This window comes from Aphelocoma coerulescens, assembly GCF_041296385.1.
Source record: "Aphelocoma coerulescens isolate FSJ_1873_10779 chromosome Z unlocalized genomic scaffold, UR_Acoe_1.0 ChrZ, whole genome shotgun sequence".
Lineage (NCBI taxonomy): Eukaryota > Metazoa > Chordata > Aves > Passeriformes > Corvidae > Aphelocoma > Aphelocoma coerulescens.
The window spans coordinates 13,303,592-13,325,058 of record NW_027184085.1 but is presented as its reverse complement, the minus strand read 5'-3'; the positions used below and the strand labels follow the sequence as shown (position 1 = coordinate 13,325,058).

Genomic DNA, 21,467 nt, shown 5'->3' with positions numbered 1-21,467 from the left:
AAACATGAATTCAGCCCTGCTGGATAAAAGCCAAATGTCAGACTCAGTCCTGGTGCGCATGACCTTAAGCATTATCTGCTCTAGCACTTTCAGTAGGCTTCACATATTGGAAAAAGGACTTGTAAAAACTTCTAAGAGTAGTTCTTTAAGCTGAGATAGAATTCCATGGTAGGAATGTAGAGTTTGTTTAGTTTTAAGACAAGCTATGAAGTCACAGAGTTAAAGCCTTTAAAAGCTAATTTTTATCCTCTGAATGTTTATACAATCTTTGGGGGTTTGTTGCAGGAAGAAGGGTATTTACACATATGGGTCTGTAAGAAGGCTGACCAAAGAGAAATTTTTCTTCTAGCACCCCTTAGCAGATAATACTGCAGTAATTAATAAGTCCGACATAGCTGTGTTTTTGTAGTATCTCCTGCTAAATTTTTCACATATACTTTACAGTGAGGAATCTTGGGGAAAAGGTTGGAAAATGCTAGCCCCAAAATAAAACTGATGGAATACTTACATGGCTTCGGCATTTAATGATAAGGTAATTTCTTACTAGTTTCTTCCTTCATAATTCTCCCTACAGCTCCAAAAACTGCACCAAATTTTATTGTTGAAGAAACTTCTTCAGATTCTATATTGGTAAAATGGGAAGACATTCCTGTTGAAGAATGTCGAGGCTTTTTAAAAGGATATCTTCTTTCCTTTGCAAAAGGTGAAAAAGATGCTTTAAAGCCCAGACTTTCAGAATCAGGTAAATTAATTGTATAGATTGCAACTTCCTTACTTACACCTTTCTTTTTTGTTTTTTAATAGTTTAATTTCACTTTAATAAAAAAAGAGTCTTTAATAATAATTCAGTTGCATTACTCACTGTTATAATTGGCCCCTGATATGTGACAAAGGCATTTAAAATAATCAGCTCCTTGTGTGGTTAGAACGCAGTTGTTTTTTAATATAAAGCAAAAGTTGGAGAAAACATTGTCTCACTGGGGCCATAAAGTAATGCAGTGACTAAGTGGCAATGTGTCATGCTGTCGCCTGCTCAGATAGCCTGGGCAGATGAGGCGGGGAGGTTACATGGTTATATTTAATAGGGTATATTCTTCCAGTGCCTGTCCTGTCAGGAGTGAAGGCTGACGCACATTCATAAGAGGATGAGCAGGGGGGTAAGGAAATGAAGTCAATCTGCAGCAGCACCACCACACTCCTGTGCTGTTTGGTGCTGGTAAGCAAGCAGCATTGCTAGGGTTCTTTATTTCAGTTTTCCTTTCATGGACTGTTCTTCAGGTTTCATATGCTCACTTCATGAAAGTTTTGCAAAAGCTGAGGTTGTCTTTTTGAATCCTTTCTTACAAAGTTATGCTTTTCTTACTGCTTCCAAACAAACAGGGAATCCAGAACTTAAAGTTAACAATATCACTGACTTAACAAAGAAGTCTATGAAAATACTTGATCTTCAAGGCAAAACAAGTTACCAGCTGGAACTACAAGCCTACACAGCTGGTGGGTTGAGCCCTCCAAACAGCCTCTATGTGGTGACAAAGGAGGACTGTAAGTTGATTTTCCCTGTGCCCTGTCTTTAGCACAGGGGCTGTACAATATGTATAAAGCTGAGCTTATTTTGTTGGTTTGTGGGTTTTTTTCTCGTCCTGTAGGTAGTCTGGGCCTACAATCTAATTTTTTCCTTTATTTAGCTGGTTATTTATAAATACAAAAACTGGTACATTTCAGAGTGAGGGAAAGATCCTTTCCTATTACAGCTGCTTTGTAGTTCATGATAATGTATGCAGAAAAATAACTTCTAACCTACTACTAAATATAGTGGAGTCTGAGCTTAGTTTTCTCAAACAGCCAGTTGTTTTTGTCAGGGTTCCCATAATGAATATCTGCTAACACATGGTGGGAAGAAAGACATTGTGGAAATATTTATCAGTTTCAGAATTGTAAACAGATGCCTCTCTACTTTGAATTCAGTTTTATTGATCCCCTGACAGAAGCAAACACAGACAACTACAAAAAAAAAAAGATATTGACTTTGGGGAATGAGAGAAAAAAGTATTTCCTATGAAGTACTAAACACTGGGGTGCAACTAAAATACATGAAAAATCAAACTTGAGGCATTTAATATCAATGGAAGAAGGCACTGGAGATGTATTGGAGCTAAAGCCCAGGGGTTGGAAGCATTGTAAAGCATATAAAAGACAATGATGTTTGTGCAATGAGTTGTTGGCCTAGAAGAGTCATTACCAGAAACTTGGCCAGCTCAGGTAGCATGAAAGTGCAATTCCAGAGCTTAGTGAGAATAGAATCACAGTAGCAACAAGTCTTGAGCTGCACATGAAACCTTCTGCAATTAAGCAGTCAGAGAGAAATATCTGTTGATTCCTGTAGTTATCACTGAATCTGTTTATGGATGAACTTTGCCTGTCCAGCAAAGGGGAAGGGTAATGGTGTAGGTCACTGTTTGCAGATCACTGCACTAGGTGAGTGTAATGGGATGGCCTTTAATTGGTGGGAATGTTAGAAAAGGCATAAAATTTGCTGGTAACATTGGATATATATTTACTGTCTTTTCTTTTTTTATCCCCCAGCTGTAGGATTAATCATTGCAATTCTCATCCCCGTGGCAGTGGTGGTGCTGCTTGGAGTGTTGGCCAGTATCTTCTGCTACCGAAAGAGGGAATGGTAAATGCCTGCCTCATGTTTTCATCTTTTCCTGGAAGTTTTTGCTTAGTGCTAGGGTTTTGCATTATTTTAATTACTCCTTTGTTTCTCTAACTACCCAAAGATGTTAGTGGGCTTTGTTTAAAGGTGGGTGGCAAAAACACATTGTAGAAGGTGAGGGAGAAACTGAGTTGGAGAGAGGTCCGAGGGACGAATGCAAAAAGTTTTTGCAGGAGCCTGTCTCCCAGTGAGCACCATTTATAAATAGTGGAAATAAGCTGGCAACAAACTGTAATTTGTGTGCCCTCTACAAACAAAGGTAGACATACCATCTTCAGCTTTTAATAAATGTGGAGTATTAAATTCCCCACTTAAAAAAAAAAAAAAGGTTGCTGTTTTTTCCATTATACTCAGTGAAACTTCAACACACTAAATCTTTGCAGCAGTTGTCTTCAGTATTCTGAATTAAAGGGAGATGTCCTGACTCCTTTTGTGTATTCACAATCTGTTTCAGGCCTAGCTATCTTTATAATAGTTTATTCTTTCATCTTTAAAGGATTAAAGAAACATTTTATCCAGAAATCCCGAATCCTGAGAACAGTAAGGCACTGCAGTTTCAGAGGAACATCTGTGAGGTAACCCTTATTTTAAATCTAGTATTTTAAGCTTCTGAAAGATAAACAAGTTAAAGAATTCTTTTGCAAACTTAATCTTGACTCATTTGTTCCAATTGTAGAAAAAACTCTGTGGCAGGGGGAAACAAGCCAATTTACTGAGTAACTTCTGTCAGGTGCTATCTAGAGCTTTGTTGTTAATGTAGTTACTTGCAATGTTTGATCTAGGAAAGGACTGCTTTGTCAAAGTGTTAGAAGCAGAAAGTATGGAGGTGTGTATATGCTACCTGACCCAGAAAATTATTAACACTTTCTTTTTTTTTTTATGTATTGGTACTAATGGCTGTGGGATGAGTAATTTGGGCAAGTTGTTGCTTTCAGATTTTCCAGATCTTTTAGCTTAGTGTCTCCCCCTTCTCCTTTTTCTCATTTCAGGGGAATAAGACACTTAAAACACTGGAAATGAACCCATGCACCCCCAACAGTGTTGAAGTGGTGGAAACACAGTCTACAGCTCCAAAGATTGAAGACACAGAGATGATGTCCCCAGCAGCAGAGACCACTGTGCCTGAAGATGGCTCTGACTCAGAAATGGAGAACCATGTTGTTGTGTCCTACTGCCCCCCTATCATTGAAGAGGAGATCTCAAATCCCCCTATGGATGGACCTGGGGGGTCATCTCAGGTGGTTTACATTGACATCCAGTCAATGTATCAGCCTCAAATTAAACCAGAGGAGGAGCCAGATATAGACTTAGTGACTACAGCAGGCTATAAGCCACAAATGCAGCTGTCTATCAGTGCTCTGAAAATGGAGGGTCGTTCATCTGTGGAGGAAGAATTGGATAAAACCACAGGTTACAGACCTCAAGCAAACACAAGCGCCTGGAACATGGGCACTCCAGACTCTCCTGGATCAGTTGAAAGCAACAATGAAAATGCATCTTTTGGGAGCCCATGTTCAATTAATTCCCGACAGTTTCTCCTTCCCCCAAAAGATGATGAAGACTCTCCTAAACCCATTAACACAGGGTGGTCCTTCACACACTTTTTTCAGAACAAACCAAATGATTAACAGTGAGTCCTCACTGAACGTGAACTTGCCTTCTGAATAAGCTTTTATTCCTGATGTTGTAAAGAAAGGAAGAAGAAAAGTGCAAAAGGCATGAATTATTCTTGGAGACAGTCAGCAGAAATTCTAGTGAGCTGAATGTTACCATGTTTAAGATAGTCGAAGTGTTAATATTCCATTGTAATAGAGGCTGAGAGGCCAAAATTATAGCAATTTAGTTATTACTCTAGTAAAATATACTGGATGTAAGGGGTACTGAAGTTAAAGCCCCTGAAAATTATATTCAAAGAACTGTGCCTACCTTCACATAGCGCTCCAAGATTAACATGGTCTCATGCAATTTATAACTTGGAAAGGTTGCTTTGCTTTGTTGTAGTTGTTCTCAACCATGCAGACTCAAATGATGCAGCACCTACAGGTTTCCTTACTGAAGGCTTAATTTATCACAAATCTCAGCCTAGGACACGGAAACAATGTGGTTGGAAACTGTTGAGATCTTTTACCTAGTTATAAACTAAGAACAAATGAGAATGCTATTTTTTTTCTTCTCCTCTATGGAAGGTTATTGTCACTGTTTAACACTTACAAAGCAATGGCCCTTCAAATCTGTTGCTTTTTAACTAGACACTAATTTCTGTACCTACTGTACAATGTTTATTAAATGTTTGACTCAGGGGTACAAACTTGGGGAAAAAAAGTGTAACACTGACTCAAACCTCAACAAGAACTGCATAAAGTTTAAAACTTCCTTTTTTAAAAAAAAGCTTAGAATGCTCTATATTTTTTCTATCCTTTGGTTAAGGATTTAATCTTTCCTAATGTATTGCACTAATTTTGTATTTCATAGCTTCTGGTCCGGATCTCCTGCTTCGAAGTGGTACAGTAGTCCATTCACCCTCAGTGTTCAGCAGTCTTTGCACTATGCAGTAATGTAAGCCATGGGGAAATCTCTGTCTACTCACCTTAGCTGCCACTAGAAGCAGTTTGGCACATGAAATTGGAGGTAGTAGGACTAGCTCCTTGAGAAAAAATTGCTCTTTGGATGGTCTTTATTGTATTAACTTTGTATTACCTGCTGCCTGGCTGATCTTAGGTGTCAACAGGACCTTCTGCACAAATCCTGCCTGGGAGTACAAGGTAGGATTTCCCTAGTGGCAGGGAGAAACCCAGGGAGGTTTTAGTGCCGCTAATTCTACCTCTCCTTTACCAGATATGTGATGCAAAGAAAGCTTAAATGATGTACATTTGTGTGCTTAAAAGAGTGTTTAGAACAATCATCTTTTAAAATGCTTGTTTTCACATGTGCCTCTCTAGACAGCTGTAACTGTAACACTTTATTGTGTAAATTTCAGGCTGTAGCATACATGAAGTTCACTAGCTCACAGGAGAAACTTTTCAGGAAACTTACCCGTTTCTTGCTGTAAAACACAGTGGTGAGGCATCAGACCTTGGAAGAGCTTGATTACTTTGTGTTTTGGTTTGGTTTTGGTTTTTTTTAATAAATAAGACATGGGAATGGTTTTATAAACAAAACAGATACGGAAACTGAATTAGCTAGGCTGCTAGTTGAAAACGTGTGAGAGCAGACCAGGAGGATGACTATCGTGACAGAGATTTGGTCTCCAAACCACATGATCTGGCCATCAAAATAAAACCAAGCATTAGGTTAAACCTAATCACAGCAATGCATTGTGCAGTTTCAGAGGCTGGCATGTCTCTGCCATCTCCATAGAATGAAAGTGTAGAGGTGTTTCAAAACTGACAAAAAGGCAAAACACTAAATAGTTACCATAACCAGTAACAACTGCCTGTGTGCGCCTCCTGGAAGAGTGAACTGTGAAGAAGTAAAAAACAGACCAGTCTGCAGGCCTGGCAAAGTGCAAGGTGTCTCTGAAAGAACAGAAAGTGCACATTACATTCAGCTATTGAGCCTTGGAAATAGCTAAGCTACGAGTGAAAAGACAGTCAGTGCAAAGCGCTGACATCCATTTGTGACCAGGAATCAGCACAAGGGGAGTGTCATAGCCTATTACTCAGAACATTAAACCAACACATGAAAGGAAGCACTTATACCCTTTTTGATTGATTGCTGGGAGGAGGCTAAATCCTAATAGTAACAACTGGTTTTCATAATTCTTTTTTAGAGTATTTCTTTTCACTAATGTAGATTTGGCTTAATGTGTCTATCTCCTAAGATGATTGTTAGTTTGTGCTGCTATATGCTTTTAATTGAAAGCAGATGATGTCATGGACAGCGTGTATGGGTAGTGGTTTGGGGTTTTTTTTATAGAGCAGTTTCTCAATGCAGAGGAGCAATCAGTATTGTGTGGTGATCCAAATGAAAAAAAAAACCCCTCTGTAGCGGAACAGCTGACCATGAAGAATAACTGCTTTTCATATGGCTGTGTATTGCTAGAAACAAAATCAAACTGTAGTTTGAGAGTACTAGCAATTTTTAATTTGGAGACTGGAAATCAGGGCAGCTTCAGAGAATGAACAGAGCTTACAGGGAGCAGTTCAGGACCATTCAGAGTGTTGACATGGTGAGTCAGTTACACACAAGCATCACATACTCAGGTTTCCCAGTGTGCTGCTCTTCCTATTCAGTAAAGACAACAACATTTTAAATTGCTTCATTTCTTAGGGATTAGGTAAGGAAAAGCTCCACAAATGCATGGTCTGCCTCAATGTTTATGCTATAAACTCTCTCTTACCAAATTATTCATCTCTTATTTTTCTTTTTTTTTTTTTTTAACTTTTGACTATACATTTTTTTGCCTAGTGTAGTGACTTCTAGGATGCAGGGCAGAAAGGTCCTGTTAACAGCAATGGCTTCAGTAACAGAAGAGTGGGGTACATGTGGGAGAGACACAGGCTTGTGCAGTATCTGTAGCATCATTGTTGCTTAATGCTGATGAGCCAGTAAGCAGTTGTCAATCCAGCACTTGAAAGTTCAGCTGCTTCACCTCTGTGGTTTCCTCTGAGCCTATCCAGTGCTGCCTTTCAAATGCTTATCTCAGACTTCAGCAATGCATTCAGATGTGTAGGGAGAGGTGGTGTGCTAATGTTGTGATCAGGTGAAGCCACCCCTAGGTGCATGGAGCAGTAGGGATGAATGACAAGGACTGTCAGGGAACAGACTTACTTTCTGAGCCCAGGTACCATGTTAAACCAGTGAAGCATCTTTAGGAATGTCTTTGAACCAAATACTCTTTCAAAGCATGGTGCTCTTTAGCCTCTAAATGCTTTGATAACAATTGTAAGCTTCAGAGGGGATCAGGCTCCTTGTACTAGTGCCTTCTAGCTTCCTGATGAGCCTCTTCGGACAAATTTTTTTTGAAAATTATCTTAGGAATCTTAAACTGCATTTCCTTACCATCATTTTGTGAAAGATCTTATCCTTTATTGAACATTTATTTTGCTTTAGTTCTTTTGGCTTTTTACTCTGGTTTGTAGAAGAGTTGAAAGTGAAGATTTTAAAAAAATAAATTAAAAAAAAGAACAAAACAAAAACCAAAACTCAGCAGCTTCCAGAAGGGATATGACCAGAAGGGATTGTGTCCAAATTACTATTATGCCTAACTCAGTGCTTCAGACCTCCAGGATCAATGTTCAGAGAGGTAGGGTATTAATGCTAAGCAGTTGCTTTCTGAAGAAAGTCATTAGTTCTGCTGCTTTTTGTTTTTGAGCCATGCCTGTCATATGTGACAATTTAAGTTTTTTAATGGGTTTTTGTACTGATCACTGTATGCATGGAACATTAGTCACATTTGATGTATCACTGTACACTCTCCTATTTGACACATTCATTGTTTTTGTTTTTCTGGCATGCACAGAGATCTGGGATCTCGGGTTTGTGTGTTAGATTTTGGGATGGTAGATCTGCATGTGATATACCTCACAGAACTACGAGTTAATATATCAACAAAATACTAAGCTAATATTACAGGCAGGCAGAGAATTACCTCCCTTGCTAAGCAGTGGCTGTATAGGCAGACCAAGAACCTGATAACTGAGATTTGCTGTGGTAGCTTCTTTATTATCTCTAGTTGCTGCTTTCATGGGTAAACCATTTCCAAAGGGAACCAGTATCTGTGTTGTCCGTCATGGCTCAATTGGCAGATGGCGCCGTGTTTCTTCATCTTCAGTTTAGGTGGGGGACCAGAACTTTCCTGTGCTAGGAACATGACAGCAGCACACTCCTGCTGACCTCCAGCTTTAGGCTGCTCTAAAGAGGCATTTTCAAGCCACCTTTTTCATTGCTGCTGATAGATTCAGCTGGGTAAAGCTTAGAGCTGTGGTGTTTTCTGTGACCATGTCCTCCAGGAGACTCAGTTGAACATAAATAGCAGCAAAAATGTAAGCAACTGGGTGCATTGGAGAGAGAAGGTGTTTAGATATCAATGAAAAGGCAATGATCAATTGTGTGCCCTATTTTAAAATAAATATTGCTTTGTAAATACAATACTTGTATCCCTGCAAGTAGATAAAAATATAGCAAAATAATTTGAAATATATAAGAAAAATGTAACATTTAGAGAATGAGATTGCTAACAGGGCTCTGTGTACCATAAACCTATGAAGAGCTTCCCATGTAAATAGCATGTTCTGTTCTGCCACAGACTTTGATGAAGGCTTTGGTGTAAATGACATTTAATATTTATAACACCAAGTTCTAACCCTTTATGCACACATGTGCTTACATCATCATGTGCCTAGGTGCATATGGCAGAGGAAGTCGGCTTGCAATTGCTGAAGTGATTTTTTTGGAGCCCTGTGTGTGAATATATACCTTCTGAGACAGTTTTGTCTAGAGGAAGGAGCTGCCATCTGTGCTCCTCCCAACACACTTCACACCACTTGTGGTGCTGTGCATTTAATGGTGCCCTACATGGCTGATGCTCAAAGATGCTGTTCACAGTTTGCAAAATTTGTTGGTTTTTTTACTTGCCTTTTCCTTAGCCAGCCTAGAAACACAGTCCCAGACCCCAGATGCTAGACAAGGATTCCAAAATGTTAGTGTTTAATTTCCTTATGTTTAAGACTGTCCTAAATATCTCATTAGGAGCTGGAAAACAGTTTCTTCAACCACAATTTTCTTTCCCCTCCCTCATTTATATAACTCTGGATTTTCCCCAGTGTTTTTAAGATAGCCAGTGTTTGTTTCCTTTTTGCATGTTATACAAACAAACCTCAGATGATATTGGCAGGCCTTCTGTAACTTTACAAGTTGTCCCAGGGTGCGTGACAATACTTCTCCCCCACAAAACATCTATTAATTCCTTCTGCTTTTACAACTAAAAAAAATGCCTCCAGAGGACTTTTGCATTTTGGAGGGCAGGGGCTCAGCTTCCCCATGCAGGTGAGCTGGTCAAATGACAGGGTGTTTCATGAGAGGATGGCATTAATCCCTCTCCAGTCTCACCCTCTTCTTGCAACAGCACTGCTCAGGTGACTTTGTGGTGCAGCAGAGCAAATGAAATCCTTGTTTTTTAATATGATACCTAACAAAATCTCTAGGACAGTCCCAAATCTGTACTTTGACTGAAAGCAAGCTTCAGTGGAGGTGTATGCACAGCTTCTGCTGGAAGGCTCAATACCTTTGCAACTCATTTGGTCTCATACTGTGCAAAAGGTAGTGAGTAAAACTAACCCAGAGACAAAGCAAGAAATGACGTGTTCTCATTTTCATTACTTGGATTAAGAAAAATTTAAAAATAAATAGCTTGAGAAGGGCAAAATAAAATAGAAGGGTCACTCTCTTTAGTAGTAATACAATTTAGAAAGAATCCTTGAACATCATTTTGTCAATGTTTTCTTAATGTGGTTCAAGAATGGCTTTGGATGAACATCTTATGTTTCATAGCATGTCAAAAGTTTGTAAAGCTGGGGATAACAAAAAGAGAAGACAACTGAAACAACTCATGTCTGAAATCCTACTTGAAGGTAACACTAATTTGAACTTTGAGCCTGTTGTGGTGCACAAAACATCAGAACTGGTGTAATCATACAGGTCACCTGAAAAAAACACACAACATTGTACTATAATGCTGTAACTTTAAAACATATACTGTGAATAGGTTCAATGTTTTTTTAGCTCTTTTTATACCGCATTTTTTACAGCATAAATAATTTGCTTAGAGATGTTTTTTATGTTCTGTTTTTATGAAAATTTTAATGGACTTTTGTTTAATACTAATGAAAATATTGTTTGCCAATTTCAAATAGTCATCTATAGAAGTTAATTCTGAAAACAAATCAATAGACTGAGATGAAAAAAATAGTCTTCATAACACACTAAATCCAATAAGTCATTCAACACATTTTTGTTGCTGAATGATACTGAAATTTTCCATCTTCCATGTCTGCTATTGAAAAATTACTTCTTTCACAACTTTAGCAAAATCATCACAAAGGCACTTTAATGAAGCTGTAGCATGTCAAGTAAAATACTGTTTCAACAAAGTGTATCAATATAAAAATTTATCAGCTGAGCAGTTAAACAAATGCATGCTTAAAAAAGGAAGCATGGGATCATGTTGGGGATATAATATTTCAGTGTGGCAGTTGACATTTAAGACTAACCTAACACTAAGATACAAACTCTGCATATATTTTAAACCTAGTTTGCTTGCTTGTTGTAACTCTTGTTGTATTGCTTGGGTGTCTAAAAGTAAGCATGTGTTTAACAATTTTGCCATAGTATTGCCATGAAATTTAATAAATATATTTTCTTACACTCTTATATGTCTTCATATTCTTTGCTTTCCTACTTATTTTTTAAGTAAGAGTTAAATTTTGATCATGCCTCAGTACAAACAGAGTTATTTGAATTTTGTGCCAGAGTAAATAACCACAGGATCTAGCAAGAACAGCCTTGGCTTCCTGATAGTCAGAGTGGGTAGTAACAGATACTCCCCAAGTGGCTTCTCCTCAGCACAGCACACCCTAGCACGTCCAAGGCCCCCTGAAGCCCTCCTGTTGTGATGCAGTGATAGGAAAAAGTCCCAGTCACTTACCTTTGTCCTCCTCAGCTTTTGGCTCTAACACAGCTGGGGGCTGATATGTGATCCCCCTGCATTCCTGGGCTGAGGTGTGCAGACATCAGTCACTGGAGACTCTCCAGTAGTTCACGTGGTGGATGTGTCTGCATGGTGGACGTCCCTGTGCCAGGATGAAAGGCGTAGCGGCAGGATGAAGGGGCACAGGCTGTGCACTGTGGGGTTGGTTTGAGTGGCATAGGACACTTTCTCAGCATGTTCCAGTGGAACAGAGATGACCAGCTAATACAGTGGTTGTAACATGGGACTTAAGTTTGAGGTCATTTATGTCTTGTCATTGTGTCCTAGTGCCAGCCAAGGAATTTTGTGGCTCAGCACCTTCGCTTGGGAATGGCACCTGAACTTAGCAATGTGTGAAATGACAGGTGTCACATCACAGCATGTCACATGAAACCATCGTGGCATGGTGGCACTGTGCTCTCTCCATCTCTTTGGAGGCATTCTTGGAAATCAGAGTCAATTCCTTGCCTCACAATTCCTTGCCTGCTTGGTGTGACAGCACCTAGGCAGGATGTCAGACCTCCTCTGAGCACTGGGGAGGTGTGGGATTAAGGACTTTTAGCCAGACTGAAGAGTACTGCTCTGAAAAGATTGAAACACTTAGAGCTGTGGAAATGAGGAAAGGCTTCAATTGTCCCAAAAGTGAAACCCACAGCTGCCCTCTCCAGCCCTGCTACTGCTTTGGTCAGAGCAGGGACACCAGGGAAGAGTTCCAGACAGGTCTCACTCCATCATCTGTGTCTCAGGTCTAAAACAAATAACAGGATGATGGGTTTGCAATATTTTCTGAAGATATTGAAAGTGTTCAAATATAGCTCATTCAATCCTTGGCAAAACCAGGCTAATCCAGTTGGGCTGGATATTTAACACAGCTCCTGGACAGCCAGAGTGAGTAGAGGTACAATCATCATGGAGGTACTCATGCAACAGCAGCACCAGAGGACCATGAAAGCAGGAGGTTTTTTTGCAGGGACCAAGAACTGCCCCATATGTCACCACCACAATGAGGGTGGAGAGAGGGAGACACCATCCATGTTTTCTGTCCCTGTTCCACCCTGTTCCAGCACACGTCCTTATCTTCTGCTTGATTCTCTCTGTGCTACCAGTGCTAGTGTCTCCCAATGTGGCACTGGCTGTAGCATTAATGTACAGCACTCCCCTGGATTTGCAACCACAGAAAATTTCTCTCAGCACAAAAATAAAGCTTAAAGTCCCTATGTATGAAACATTTGTTAGCTATTAAAAGAAGTCTGTGTTTTGGTAAGAACAATCAGTTCAAATGAAAACTGCGTAAACATGATGATAAATTGGTGATTACATTTTTGCATTCTGCTTTGCTGACACTAACACTGAAAACTGTAGAGAGGGGAAAAAATGGAAGTAAGTGAAATGGTAAAGAAAATATTAGATATTGCTCCTCCCATGTTTTCAAAAGACAGAAAAATTTAGAAAAATTCCCCCATACCCACAAAAAGTAATGACCTAGGCTGCCACTTCTGCCAATAGAAACCATTTAAAAGTCTGCAAAACAAAACATTAGGTTGGAAAGCTGCTGTTTTGTGAGACAAAGCATAGCATGTATGTGCTCTGCAGCTCCATTTCTTCCACGATTCCCCATACATCTCAGTAACATAAAGTGCTGGAAAACATGGCCTGTGGGGACAGTGCTGAAAGAATTGGCACAGTTGTTTTCCTAGAAAGAAAGACTGAGGGAAGATTTTAAAAGAATGAGCAGGGGAAGAGGAACAATGTCATCTTTGTCTTGTGCACAATGAACAAAGAAAAATGCAGTGGTGGTGAATGGATATTCAAAAGAAATCAGGGCAGTCGGTCACAGCACTGCCAGGCAGTCTCCGTCACAAGCAGTTTGACAAGAGGGCACTCACAGATGAGTCGAGTCCTGTCTATAAGGACAGGGACAGAAAACCAGGACCTTGCATAGCTGCAGTGGCCACAGGTGCTGGCACCAGGCTGTTATTCATGAGTGAAATGCCCAATTGCAGAATCAGGGACAACATCACTTGAGTTAAACCAATAAAAAAATGGAGTGGGAGACAGTAGGTGAAGGGAAACACCACCCCCTCCCCCCCCCCCATACATACACCATACAAAAAATAAAACACTGATAAAAGATACATCTATCTGATGGGATGTGGCTGTTACATGACTGTACTTTATCTAGGCCTTTAAAGTGAGGAGATTTGGCCCTTGAGGGGTGATTGTGTCGTGGAGGGAGCTGAGTGTGCAGAGCTGGAACAATATATTTCCCACCCAGCTTATTTTGCTGTGCAAATTGAATGAAAACTTTTTCTCAAAAGGAAAGCCTGGCTGACAAAATAATAACTCTTAACAGGCATCTATTGCAGGGTAATACTCCATCAGGGAATGGGCAACTTCCCAACACTGGCAGCCCCCTCCTCCTCCTCCTCTTCGCTATTTTGCTCCCTGGGGCCAGGCTGGGAGGACTGGGATGGAAATGGGCACCTAGTTGACTACCCAGCTCAAACCAGTGCAGCAAGGATTTGCCTACCATTGCTGAGTCTCATCTGGCTTTAGAACCCCTTGACTTGCTTTATTTTCCTTTTTCCTTTTTTTCCTTTAGGATGAAGCACATTAAACCCAACTGCTGATTCCCAGTAGCTGCTTCCTATTGAGATGTAGGAGTAGTAGAGAGCAGCAAGACACACTTTGCCCTGAGCAGAGCAAGGGACAGCCAGGAAGCAGCTCTGCCCAGCAGCCAGAGCTCAGCACAAAGCTTGACTCAGCCCTCCAAAGCCGGTACCAAGGCAGGAGTTTAGCCCTACTAAGTGGAATGTTATGTATTTTGGGATTAATGTGGAAAATTAGTAAGAAATATAAGAACTGCTATTTAAGGAAGGAGATTAAATTGCAAAGAGAGGTACAAGCTCTTGTGACTGCTGCCTTCACTGCTGGTTTGCACAGGTACCTGCAGCAAAAGGGACACGGCTCTGCCAACCGGCAGGAATTTACCCTGTTCAGCGCTGGGGTCATGCATCGCGTCTGAGTCAGCTCGAGCAACGAGTAATGTGCTAATAAACATTCCTGGAGACAGCGAGCAGCATATGGAGGCCAGGAAAATGACTAATCATTCTGCCATGTCCTGTCCACCTTTCCTTTCTCCTTCCTGACCCAGCATCAGTGGGGAGGGCGGTAGAAGGCGGGAGACAGAGCCTCCACATGTGGCCAGATGTTCCTGATTTTCTGGCACCTGACTCCTGCTCAGCCCCTGGAGCGGAAACCAAAGACTCTCTCCCATCCCCAAGCCTCACCAGGGAGAGCAGAGATGTTGATGAGGGATGTTTCTCAGATTATCTTTAAAAAGAAGGCAGAAAAGATTTTTTTTGTTTTGTTTTGGCTTTCCTTAAATGATTTAAACCTCTCAGCATCTTTGCTATTCACGCCTCCACCCCCCGCCCGGCCGGCACGGCGCAGCTGTGCTGCTCCGCTCAGCCTACAGGGTTGCAGCATCACGCTGCAGGGTGACGTCGCCTGCCCCGAATTCTCGCGCTGTGATAAGCAGAGTTGGAAACAAGCATTTGGAGAGCTGCCGTTTGCTGCTCTTCTTTTTCCACGACAACAACAAAGGTATTTCCTACCCACTCCCCTCCCTACGCTGCATTTCAAAGAGCAGCTTTTGTTTTGGCAAAGTACAGCCTTGTACCAAAGCGCCCGATATCCTGCAGTAAATTATCTTAAAATAGAGACCTCTCCCGCCAGATGTTTGTCTTGGAACTGGTCTCCAAACCCTGTGACAGAAATGAAAGGATGGGAACGGCAAGGCATGTAAGACAGAGCACAGGATGATGCTGTCTGTGGATCACGGTAGTGCCCCATCAGCAGCAGCATAAGAGGTCCTCAGGATGAGGGGTACAGCCATTCAAACCTCCCTACTCTGTGCCGGGTCAGAACAGATCATTAGCATCTGGGAAACCCCTCAAGCTCATAAAATGTGAGTTTTCTCCCTCAAACAGCCAGCAGCTCAGACAGGACCCAAGCACAGGCTGTGTCTGGCCACTGCCACAGGGCTGCACTGAGCAGGCAGAAAAACCTTCAGCCTCCAGAGGTTTTAGTTTTCACACTTCTCAAACCCAACACATTTTCCTTTTACATCCCAAGGCATCAAATTCCACTTACTTTCATTTTAAAGGCACATCTTGATCCTGTATACTTTATCCTTCTTTTTTCCAGCCATGGAGGTTTCTCCTTCCCCATGGGGCTCCCCAAGCCAAACCAAACTTTGCTTCTCCTGGGAGGAGAACCATGAGTGTCTCCAGCTCCTCTGCAAGCTGCCCATGTCTTCTACAGTCCTTTTCTTCTGAAGTATCATTTGAGCAGGGGGCAGAGCACAGGTGTACATTATGTGATGGCACCACCATATATTTTTCTGTTGCTTTCTGTTTCTAATAAGCACCTGCATTTGTTTTTGACCATTGCTACCTTATCTACAAGGAGCACAAGATCTTTCACCTAAGAGATCAGGGTGTCCCTTTAGCATGCAGGACAGGAGCTGAGGTGTCCTTGGCAGGTATTTGCCTGTGCCACTATCTAGATTTGCTGTAGGTGGGATGAATCTAGGGAAGATGCTTGATCTCTCAGGGAGCCAGGAGCACTCTGAGCACAGTAAGAATACAGCAGAAACCTCCTCACCTCCATTGCTTTCACCACATCAGGTCCTTTTAGTTCACAGGCATTCAGGTGAACCTGTGCCCCTGAGGAAGTTTGTGCTTTCCCTCCCACGGGCATGTGGCAGGCTGTGGGGTGCCCTGCTGCATGGTTGGTCTCTCTTTCCCCATCCCACCCACCAAAGGCTCACTCATCCACTTTGAATAAAGAATTAATTCATTAAATTCTGGACCTCTCTTTCAGTGTCTCAACAGCACTCTGTTTGCCTGCTTAAATTACACTTTAGCAATCAAGGTTGCATAAGTGCCGTTCCAGTGCCTAGAAAACATAACATTTGAAGAGGACTGTGACCTACCAAGGTCTCTCGCACTCCCTTTTCTCATTTTTCCAACATTAAAAAAAAAAAAAAGTGATTTATCATACCACAGTAGCAAGCGTTTGCTCTTTTTTTCCTAATCTTTTAATCTGTTTAAGACAGGAAAGCTTCATAATGTACAATTTTAAACTGTCAAAATTTACAGAACAAAAAGAGTCAGATGTAAAACTGGTCATAACTCACAAATATCCCCATTAAAACTGTATAATACAGACATTAAGCCACAGGTCCATTTTCTATTTTTAGGAAAGTGTGCAAAGAGCTAATTGTATAATACATGTAGATGTTAAAAGTGATGCCATGTAAGCAGGTCTGCTGCTGCTATAAAAAATAGACAAGTATAAAATTACTTCTACAAAATTGGTTCATTGTTTTTGTTGCTTGTAATAAAAAAGTAGACTTGTAAGAACGTTCCTCCTCAACAAACAACAATATTTTGAAACCAGTCATTGTAACTGTTATCCTGTTACACAAGATGAAACATAATTTAGCTACATCAGAGAGTGGTAAGGAGAACTGCTTGTTCCAGGACCTACACGTGAATGCAGAAATATGCTGCCTGATGGTGTAGTTGTTGAACAGCACAGTCACTGTAACACTGCAGGGTGGGGTGATTGAAGGTGTTTCAAGACTGCTTTCTCTGATACTACAAAAGATAACCTAAGGACCACAACACAGTCATTGAGCTACTTGTAACATCACACTTTGCCATTTGCACAGATGCACAACCTTTAGCGTTCACTACACACTTAAGGGGTAGAGGGCACGGTTCATACACAAAATACTTGGTTTCATTTGGTCAGGAAAGGAGAGGAAAGGAGAGGGAATGAGAGGGAAAAGTGTTCTTCTTTTTCTTTTGTTTCCCTTTGGCTTTATCACCTTCCCAGATGGCAAACACGGTCCGGCTGTAGAGGACTGCGTCAGCCAGCTCTCGCTCAGCCACACACACAAGCACACGACGGGTCCTCAGCACCGGGATTCCTCTCTTGTCACTTGGTCCCACACGTGTTGATGTTCTTCCCGTTGGTGGCATCCTCCACCAGCGAGATGTGGTAGTCGGTTGAGAGCGTGAGGTGGGAGATGCAGCCCACCAGCCCCCGCAGGTATTGCCGGTTCGTGTGCAGGGCAATCTCCTTCATGCCACCTGTGGGAAGAGCAGCTGTGAGGAACCCTTTAACAACATGGGCATTTGCTCCTGCTTGGCAGGCTGCACACCCAGCAATGCCATTAGCCTTCCTAGTGCCCCTCAGAAGGGAATTCTAATTTACAGGTTCCTCTGTGTTGTTTTAAATAAACATTTTCAGCGCTTGAAAGTACAGAGGGGATAAGCAGGAGGTAATGAACTAGGATGCTAATTATTTGTTCCAGAAATTGTAGCATCAGGAAGAGATGAATAAGCTTGTGCCCAGATCCACTAAGGTGTGGGGTTTCCAGCTGCCTCTTGCTGTTTCTCCATGTACATGCCAGGAGTACCATAGGGCATCCCGTGGTGCTGGTCCCTTCTCATACCGATTCCTCCATCCCACTCAGGGAGGCCTCCTCACAAAAAACAGGCTGTGGAGGACTAGAGGCTGCTGTGTAACACCTCCACCAGGAGCTGGCCAGAGCTGGAAAGCCCTGCCTTGCAGATGACCTTGACATGTCCTGAATGTGAATAATTAGCACTCACCTATGTAGAGATCTCCATTGATATTTAGCTGCCTCATTTTCCCAGGGGATTTACCAGTCCTGGCACCATAATCGTCCACGGTTACTTTGCCAGACTGTCCATCCCTGAAATGAAAAGCAAAGCACTCTCATGCATCCAGCCTACAATCAGAAGGGGGGAGGAGCAGCAGCCAGGAGACCAAGGTGAGTCAGAGCTTGGAAGGGTTAAAGGTGAAGGCTTGGGACTGGGAAGCCCCACAGACACAATGTTCTATGGCAATCCAGACTTTTCAGGTTTTAGGATTTGTTTATAGATGTCAAAGACCTGTAAAGTGTGCAGGATGCATTTGAAGAGCAGAAAGTGCTGGAAAATAATCAAATTTCACAGCTAGGGGAGAGGGGAGGATGGACACATTTTGACCTGTTGTTAAAAATCAAAAGTAATTTAAAAGTAAACAGCAGAAGCTTCAACAGAAGGGAAAAAAATAGGCAAGCTAAGGTAAAACATACTTCTACGTGGGGTATGTCCAGCCCCTGCCCTGGAAGGAGGCCTGCTGAGATAAGGAGATTGCATAACCTCCCAGCAAGATCCCCTTGGAAAAGGCAGCACTTCTCAGTGAGGGTGAGAGAAAACAAGAACCATGATCCTCTGGGAGACCCTGTGTAGAATCTTTGTAACCCATTGGCTTCTACCCTCTCACACCGACCCTTGTATCCCTGTAAGATCTACCCTTCTCCCCCTTTGAGTTCGGAGAGCTCATCCCTGGCCTCCCCTTCATGGGGTGCAGACTAGTAAAGCTGCCTCATGCGGAACTGCCAAAAGAGCCTCTCGTCTCTCTCTTCCTGGTCCAGCCTGGGGTTGCAGAACAAGAGCTGAAATCACTCTCGCTGAAATCACTAGAGAGCTGACAGCCTGCTGAGACAGGCACCCTTCTGCGAAGGCACCCCGGCGGCCGAGGGATTGCCACAGGCCTCTGGGGGACTGTCCCTTGCGGGACACTCTCTCTGGAGCGGAGCCACAGACCCCAGCCCGGCTGCAATACTTCTAGGCAGCTTTGTTTCTCACTAGAGCCATATTACACATGGTCAATAACAGTACTGACAGAAAAGCTACTTGATGGGTTCCTATTCTCACCGAATTTGGTAACGAGCTGTGCTAATGTTAGACTGTGATTTCCAGGGAACCAACCTCTCATGAAGAGAGGGATGTGTGCTTTCCCTGCTGAACACACTTGCCTCCCATGAGGTAATGAGTTATAAATAAGAGTTATATATACACTACAAGATGTCTGCACCTCCTCCAAATAGAAGAAGTAGGTTTGCACTGTCTGTGCTCCAGTGCTTGTGCCAGCCCGCAAAATGCTCACTAGGGAATTTCAAAATGCAGACATTAAAGAAAAATACTCTTAACCCAAATGGTATGGGTTTAATAGAATGTCTGTCAGAACCCCAGAATAGCCCTGCATGACTTTGGCAGCCTGCCTTGAGCTGTGCCGAGCTGGCACTGTCACCTCAAATACAGCAATCTTTGTGTACATCATCCTCAAACAGCCAAGCTGCAAACAGTTCCACTCCTAGGCAACATGTGAGTGCGGAGCCATGGTGATTCACATCCCACCAGCACCCAGACATGCCAACCAGCATCTTTAATGGCAGGGTGGCCCCCAAGCACCTCCCAGATGAAGCCTGTCCACTTACCGAACAGCCTTGACTCTGTGCCACCGGCCATCGCTGAAGGAGCCGTTCACTGTGATGGAAGCAATGCCACTGCCCAAATTGTAGCTACAATTTAAAAAAATGGAGGTGTTACTGATTTCCTTGAAAGGACTGGTTGTCTGCCAAGTTTCTCAGGCCTCCTTACTCCCTTTTGGCTCAGATTTTGGGGCAACCAGAGGAGTCCTTTGGAGTCTCAGCAGCAGAGCTCTTATTTTGCAAAGTCAGTCTCATGGGCAAGCAGGCAAAACTCCCTGAGTCAGGGTGGGTACCATCACCATTCCCATGGGAGCAAGAAGAAAGCCTCTGCAGGGTCATTCTTCCCCAAATCAGGGGATTATGCAGGTCAGACCTTTGGACTAATGGGAGACAGCAGTCTCTGCTGGACTAATGGGAGACAGCAGTAACCATGCAAACATGGTTAATAAATAAATTTTTACAAAAGCAAATAAGCATGTGACCTATAATAGATATACAAATCATCTGAAATGTAGGGAAGGTTGGGACCTGTGATGTTAGAAAAGATGAAGTCAAATAAATGCAGAGATAATTATGAAGTTACCTGTTTCAGCTGCCACTCTGATTATTTCTTTGTGTTTGCTTCTACTAAAATTACTCAGCAGATATAATGTCCCCATCACGTTTACACATCAGGCACCTTAATTTCTGGGTCCCTGAAGCTTGGACTAACCTTAAAAAAGGAGAAGTAGATGCTACAGCACAGTGAGCTATTGGGTCCTCAGAATGAACTGGACAGAGCCAGCTGCTGCTGGACTTCAGCCCATACCAAGCAGGAGGGATTAAAGCCAGCATCACTATCTCTTCAAGAAAGACTGAACATGGAATGAACTCATCGCCAGCAAAGGCTCTCAAAACAGCACATTAAACTGTGATCTGCCCAGAGCAAGTTGATTTTCCTAAATTTGTTTCCTGGGGGCTTAAGTGAGCCTCAGGCAAGCACCCGAATTACGCAGGATGCAGATAGTGGTTGAAGTCAAAAACAAGAGGATTTAGGTGTTAAGGATTGCATCAAAGTGTTAGACCTTTGATTACAAAAATGACATTCATATCCCCAGTGAATCCCTCTACAATAGATGTCCCCCTACAACAGTGAAATAACCTTCTACAGAAGCAGGGAGCAACATAAAGGATTTACAGCAGCAGGTACACTGTACAGGGAATAAGATGATAGAAAATGGGAAAGAAAAGGTGTGTTTTGAATTTCAAATTGGATCAGAACACAGACATCTAAACTTTACCTGCAGGAAAATACTTCTGACCAATTCACAGCCCTGATAGTCTTTTGACCTCACCTCTCAAAAGGTGAAAAACTAGCACAAGGACCAAGCTTTTGGAAAGATTATTTTTTTTCTGCATTTGTCCTTTCACCACCTTTATTGTTGCTCCCCTTCAGTAAGCAGTGATTGCTTATGAGAGTTCTATTCTGGTAACTCAATCTTTCACCTTCTTAAACACATGTGGAAGGTACAAATTTTTCAGTAAAATTCAGCTGGTTTGTTCTAAAGCCTTTGAGTATCTTCATCTCCGGGGAAGAGCAACAACCCTAATAAAAAATGTACTGTGCCTCAAAAACAGACTGAATAGGTGTACTCTCATGCTGGTTAGACATAACAAACCCTCTCTAGGTTTGTACTTCAAGGACCTTGTTGTCCCAGGCCCCAAAA

The 21,467-nt window shown here is 42.1% G+C and overlaps 2 protein-coding genes across 5 annotated transcripts in view; one reads left to right on the top strand and one right to left on the bottom strand.

Moving 5' to 3' along the window:
* LOC138103902 (leukemia inhibitory factor receptor-like) overlaps positions 1–11,086 on the top strand; it is an 81,769-nt gene extending 70,683 nt beyond the window's left edge. For all 3 annotated transcript variants that reach the window (XM_069002528.1, XM_069002527.1, XM_069002526.1), the window contains 5 exons: positions 575–742; positions 1,381–1,542; positions 2,584–2,677; positions 3,213–3,291; positions 3,706–11,086. In XM_069002528.1, the coding sequence (XP_068858629.1) occupies positions 575–742; positions 1,381–1,542; positions 2,584–2,677; positions 3,213–3,291; positions 3,706–4,344 (1,142 nt within the window). In that variant the 3' untranslated portion in view covers positions 4,345–11,086. The remainder of the gene's footprint in view (positions 1–574; positions 743–1,380; positions 1,543–2,583; positions 2,678–3,212; positions 3,292–3,705) is intronic.
* Positions 11,087–16,483: 5,397 nt separating this feature from the next.
* Positions 16,484–21,467, bottom strand: part of EGFLAM (EGF like, fibronectin type III and laminin G domains) — a 79,180-nt gene continuing 74,196 nt past the window's right edge. For both annotated transcript variants that reach the window (XM_069001480.1, XM_069001481.1), the window contains exons 21-23: positions 19,768–19,851; positions 18,092–18,195; positions 16,484–17,566 (exon numbers count right to left, since the gene is read on the bottom strand). In XM_069001480.1, the coding sequence (XP_068857581.1) occupies positions 17,412–17,566; positions 18,092–18,195; positions 19,768–19,851 (343 nt within the window). In that variant the 3' untranslated portion in view covers positions 16,484–17,411. The remainder of the gene's footprint in view (positions 17,567–18,091; positions 18,196–19,767; positions 19,852–21,467) is intronic.